At 44.3% G+C, this 4,495-nt stretch overlaps 1 protein-coding gene across 1 annotated transcript; it reads left to right on the plus strand.

The window, feature by feature from the left end:
- The first annotated feature begins 2,662 nt into the window (after nt 1-2,662).
- LOC114100663 (protein PIP-1-like) lies at nt 2,663-3,936 on the plus strand. Its single transcript, XM_027945451.1, has 3 exons — nt 2,663-2,729; nt 3,166-3,279; nt 3,812-3,936. The coding sequence occupies exons 1-3, from the start codon at nt 2,663-2,665 to the stop codon at nt 3,934-3,936; spliced, it is 306 nt and encodes a 101-aa protein (XP_027801252.1).
- The last annotated feature ends 559 nt before the right edge of the window (nt 3,937-4,495 follow it).

The raw sequence follows: 4,495 nt of genomic DNA on the forward strand, positions 1-4,495 counted from the left end.
CCCTGTACTCAGGAAAGTAAAGATGTGAGGCAGAGATTTCAGGAATATCAGCAAGGAATCCTGGCTGCGGGAGGAGTATGAGAGTTGCTATGAGGACTATTAGCCATATTGTGTGAAATATGGCTGAAAAAGTCCTATCTGCTGGGAGCTCATTCCTTCATGAATCAGTTGCACTGTCTGGCCTGACCTTGCATTGCCTGGGAAGAACTGAATTGCTGCCTCCTCCTCAATCCTCTCTCCACTCACTGATAGTAGCATAGCAGTCTCTAGTGCTAACCCCACATTATGAATAAGAATAGACATCACAATCTTTTAAAATGAACAACATTTTTTTTGGTAGATATGTAAGATCTTACCACACTCTAGAGTGGACCCCTTTAAATGTTCTTTTTAAAATTTTGTTCTAATTAGTTATACTTGACAGCAGAATGCATTTTGTTTCATTGCACACATATGGAGCATAACTTTTCATTTCTCTGGTTGTACACAATGTAGTGTCGCACCATATGTGCAGTCATACATGTACCTAGGGTAATGATGTTCATCTCATTCTACCATCTTTCCTGCCCCCATGCCCTCTCCCTACCCCTTCCTCCCCTTTGTCCAAAGTTCCTCCATTCTCCCCATGCCCCTCCCCTTAAGTGTTCTTAATATTGGCTGAGAAGGAGTTGGCTGCTTTCTGATGTTTCCATGTGTTGAGATTATTTTGTCAGGCATTGTGCAATTTGTACTAGGTTTTCTTTTTTCAAGTCTATCATATTAGTTACATAAATATAGGTATTAAAATGATACCTGTTTCCCCACCCTACATTTCTGGTGATATCCATCCCCATACCCAGCTCATGCACAATGTACAATGTTGAGCTCCTCAGCACCACACAGGCTAAAATGAATCCTGTCTCTTTTTCTATTGCAAAAAGAACTGTGAGCAGTGGCTCAGGGCAGTTGCTGGCCTTGGGGAGCTTGGGCAACTGGGCTCTCTGGAAGGAGAATGGGGCAGGTCCAGGGAGTAGAGAGAAAGGAATTCTTAGAGCTGGCCTACAGAGCCAGGCCCAGACTCTTCCTCCCATTCACAGCATACTAGGCTTAAGGCTAAAAGGGAGTCCCAGAAGAAGAAGCATTTAGTTAAAATAATTTTCTCAGCAAATGACAGAGATTATTTCTTTTGACACATGTCCATTCTTATTTACAATGTGAGATTCGCATTAGGGAACTTCTCTAAGGAGGCCACAGGTGGCATCTCTGGGACCAGGGATGACCTTTGGCCTCTGAACAACAATTTGGAGGCTCTTGGGAAACATCAAGACTTCTACTGGCATAATAACAAAGTTAGTGGGGTCTGCGAAACTGGGTTTGAATCTGTATCATCCTTTCTATTCCCTTGGCTAGATTGTTTTCTCACTAATACAAGATGTTAATAGCTACCACATAGTCTCTTGTACAAGAACCAAATGGAATGACATTGTTCAAAGATTCCACACTAAGTATCTCTCAATCCATGTCCTATGTTGTTTTCTGGTGGGGTAGGTGACACAGGCTTCTGAGACTTCAGCACTGGGCTGGGGAATAATTAGACCTTATACCTCTGTGGAGTATGTTTCCCATTTCAGTGGTTTCCAGTTCTTAAGGTAGGAAATAGAGGGAAGAGGGGAGGGGTAGGCTAATTGTTGAAGTACCATGTTTGAGTAAGGGAAGACTCAGATCCTAGAGTGTGCCAGGGGCTATGGAGTAGTCTGAAGCCAAAGCTACACACCTTTTCCTGCAGATTAGTGTTTTTAAATTCCATTCATCAAGTATGTAAACAAATAGGAAACTTCTTCTGGTTGGGATAGCATGGAAGATAAACCCAAGTCTGCTATTTTGGGTTTAATGCTTTACTGAATAATAGTCTAGCTGCACATCCATTTCCAAGAAATAAGGAGACTTAATACCTACCTGGACTCACCATGTTGAGGCAAATAGTTTCCTTCTTTATGGAAGATCATGATGCAGTGTGCTGCTGCACCTCACCAGGCTCATCAGCCACCCGATCCCACAGCTTGTGTGATTGGGTCACACAGCCATAATTCTCCCATTTATTATGGCATTTGCTGGTAAATGGATCGAAATGGAGAATATCATGCTAAGTGAAATTAGCCAAATCAGAAACTCAAAGTTGAATGTTTTCTCTCATGTGGAAACTAGAGTAAAATAAAAGAAAGGGGGAGGTAAGGATAAGAATACTAAAGAATGAATCAAATATATTAATAGACAAGCAAAAGGAAGTCTAGTAGAGTAAGGGAAGGAGAATGGGAGAGGAGAGGGAGGATGAGAGAAATATATGGGAAATCCTATATAACTATAAAGCTCTAATAAAAAAAAAAGGGGGGGGGGTGGGAGATCTGTCAGAAAGAAGCCTGAAGGTACCTGGGGGAGGGCCAATGGAGGTGAGCAGAAGTGGTAGGACTTGGCTACACCCTTACACCTCCCCTGACCCACAGACACCCGCCACCCTGCCCCTGGCTCTCTGTTCATGCTGCCTTCAGGGGAAACTCTGTCCCTGACCTGGGCTCCCACTGGCTGTCCTTCCCAGCCTGGGGTTATAAAAACCAGACTTGCTGGGGTGGGGCACCAGCAGCTCTGTCCTGCTTTCTGCTCCTTCTGGTCCTTGGGTCCTACAACTATGGGAAAGCACCTCTTGCTGCTGCTGCTACTGCTGGGCCTCTCCTTGTTATGGGGAAACCTGCAAGGTGAGCCCTGGGGAGCGCTGAGCTGGATGAATAGATGCACTGGTGGCCAAGGATTGTTTGGTCTTGGGGTTCTTGGGTATTTCTCCTCCTTCCTTCTCCTTAGACTCCTATGCCCTCCTGCCTCAAGTCTAATTCTTAATACTCCCAATTCCTCTATCTTTCTGTCAGACATTACTAGATTTGGTTTGGAAAGGGGAATTTCTTTTGTGGAACAGGAAGATAATGAAAGAATGGGAAGGAGTAGTTCCAACTAGGTGCTAGGCTCAGGCACCTTTATCAGGGGCCTTGGTCTTCCTCCCAGAAGCCCCATCAGTTCCTAGGAGTCCAGCTTCTTCCCTCAATATGGGAATGGCTGTTGTTCCTTGTTCAGTCCTCAGGGTCACAGACTCAGCTGCCTTTTCTGACCAGCCTCATTCCCCGGCTTTTGTCTTTCCAGCTCTGACGTGTGTCCAGTGCCCTCGTATTACTGCTAAAGGGATTTGCAAGAGTGAGAAAAGCTCCTGTCAGGCTCATGGGAGCCAGCAATGCTTCCTGAGGAAAGTCTATGAAGGTAGGTAGAGACTGAGATGTCTGGGATATCGATCTTTTACTGACCTTTTTTTTTTTTTTTAAATTCTTTTTATTCTTTTACTGATCTTGAGGGAGGTGACCCTCTCAAGAGCACTGAAGGCAGGAACAGAAAGTGTGGAAGCATATCCCGCCCCCCCCCCCATAAAAGTAAGAAAAAGCTTCTCTGGTGCTGGTACTAGGCTGTCATTGGCTCTTGACCTGAGCAACAGACCTGTTAAGAGAGAAAAAAAAAAGTGCTTGTTGATAGGTCTTCTAGGAAAACATACTCGGGGATGACAGCGATTAGACTTCAAAATTCCACTCCTAGCACTTTTGAGAACCAAATGAAGGCAGGGTTAGGGGTTGAGGGGAGGATGGATTAAAGGAGCTATCTTGGTCATCTCAGGGTGGCTGGTGTCCCTTCCCAACTGGGAACCTGACCCTCCAGGGCAATGTGCTGTTTCTCCTCATTCACTGAGTAACTGATTCTTTCTATAAATATTTGTTTACTTCTTGTCTTTTTTGCTTTCCAGGTGACAGATTCCTGTATGGGTACCAGGGCTGTAGTGACTTGTGCATTCCCATGTCCTTCTTCAACCGAAATATAAAAGTGGATTTAATGTGCTGCAGTAACACATCTTTCTGTAACAGGCTTTAGAGGCCTGATCCTTTTTGCCCTTTTCTCCTTTCGGTAGGCATTTGCCCTCCAGCTTAGCCCTTCCCTGCACTCCTGTACCCTTGAAACACTGGCTGTTTTTTTTGCCAGCACTGTCCAAGCCCTGACACCTGCTTGTTCTCAGCATCAGGTGTTGACATTTCAATAGCTCACTCCCTGGACACCCTCAGTGCTCCTCCTTTCTCAGATTCTCGTTTTCTTTCCTCTCTCCCTCCATCAATGGCTGGCAAATAGCAAGCTCTCCCAATCCCCTTCTCCATCCTTTTCTTTCTTCAACAAATATTTTTTAACTACTAAACACTGTCATTATGCAATGATTATTCAACAATGAATAAAGTCAGACCTGACCTCTACCCTCAATGGATTTTCAGTTTAATTATTTCTTGGGATTAAATCTATAGCCTTGGGCATGCTAAGCACTTGCTCCGCCACTCCAGTTGTACTCCAGCTCTCCAGTTATACTTTGCATGTACACACACACATACAGCCTTTCCTGTCTTTTGGAAAAATTCTATAGTATTGCTTTTTTCCTAATAAATCT

This window comes from Marmota flaviventris, chromosome 9 (genome assembly GCF_047511675.1).
Source record: "Marmota flaviventris isolate mMarFla1 chromosome 9, mMarFla1.hap1, whole genome shotgun sequence".
In the NCBI taxonomy this organism is placed as follows: Eukaryota; Metazoa; Chordata; class Mammalia; order Rodentia; family Sciuridae; genus Marmota; species Marmota flaviventris.

What these genes read in the sequence shown, in the direction of transcription:
- LOC114100663 (XM_027945451.1), top strand. Translation starts at nt 2,663, where the DNA reads ATGGGAAAGCACCTCTTGCTGCTGCTGCTACTGCTGGGCCTCTCCTTG. An exon ending in GTTATGGGGAAACCTGCAAG is followed by an intron (nt 2,730 to 3,165) that starts GTGAGCCCTGGG and finishes TTGTCTTTCCAG; the next exon opens with CTCTGACGTGTGTCCAGTGC. An exon ending in CCTGAGGAAAGTCTATGAAG is followed by an intron (nt 3,280 to 3,811) that starts GTAGGTAGAGAC and finishes TTTGCTTTCCAG; the next exon opens with GTGACAGATTCCTGTATGGG.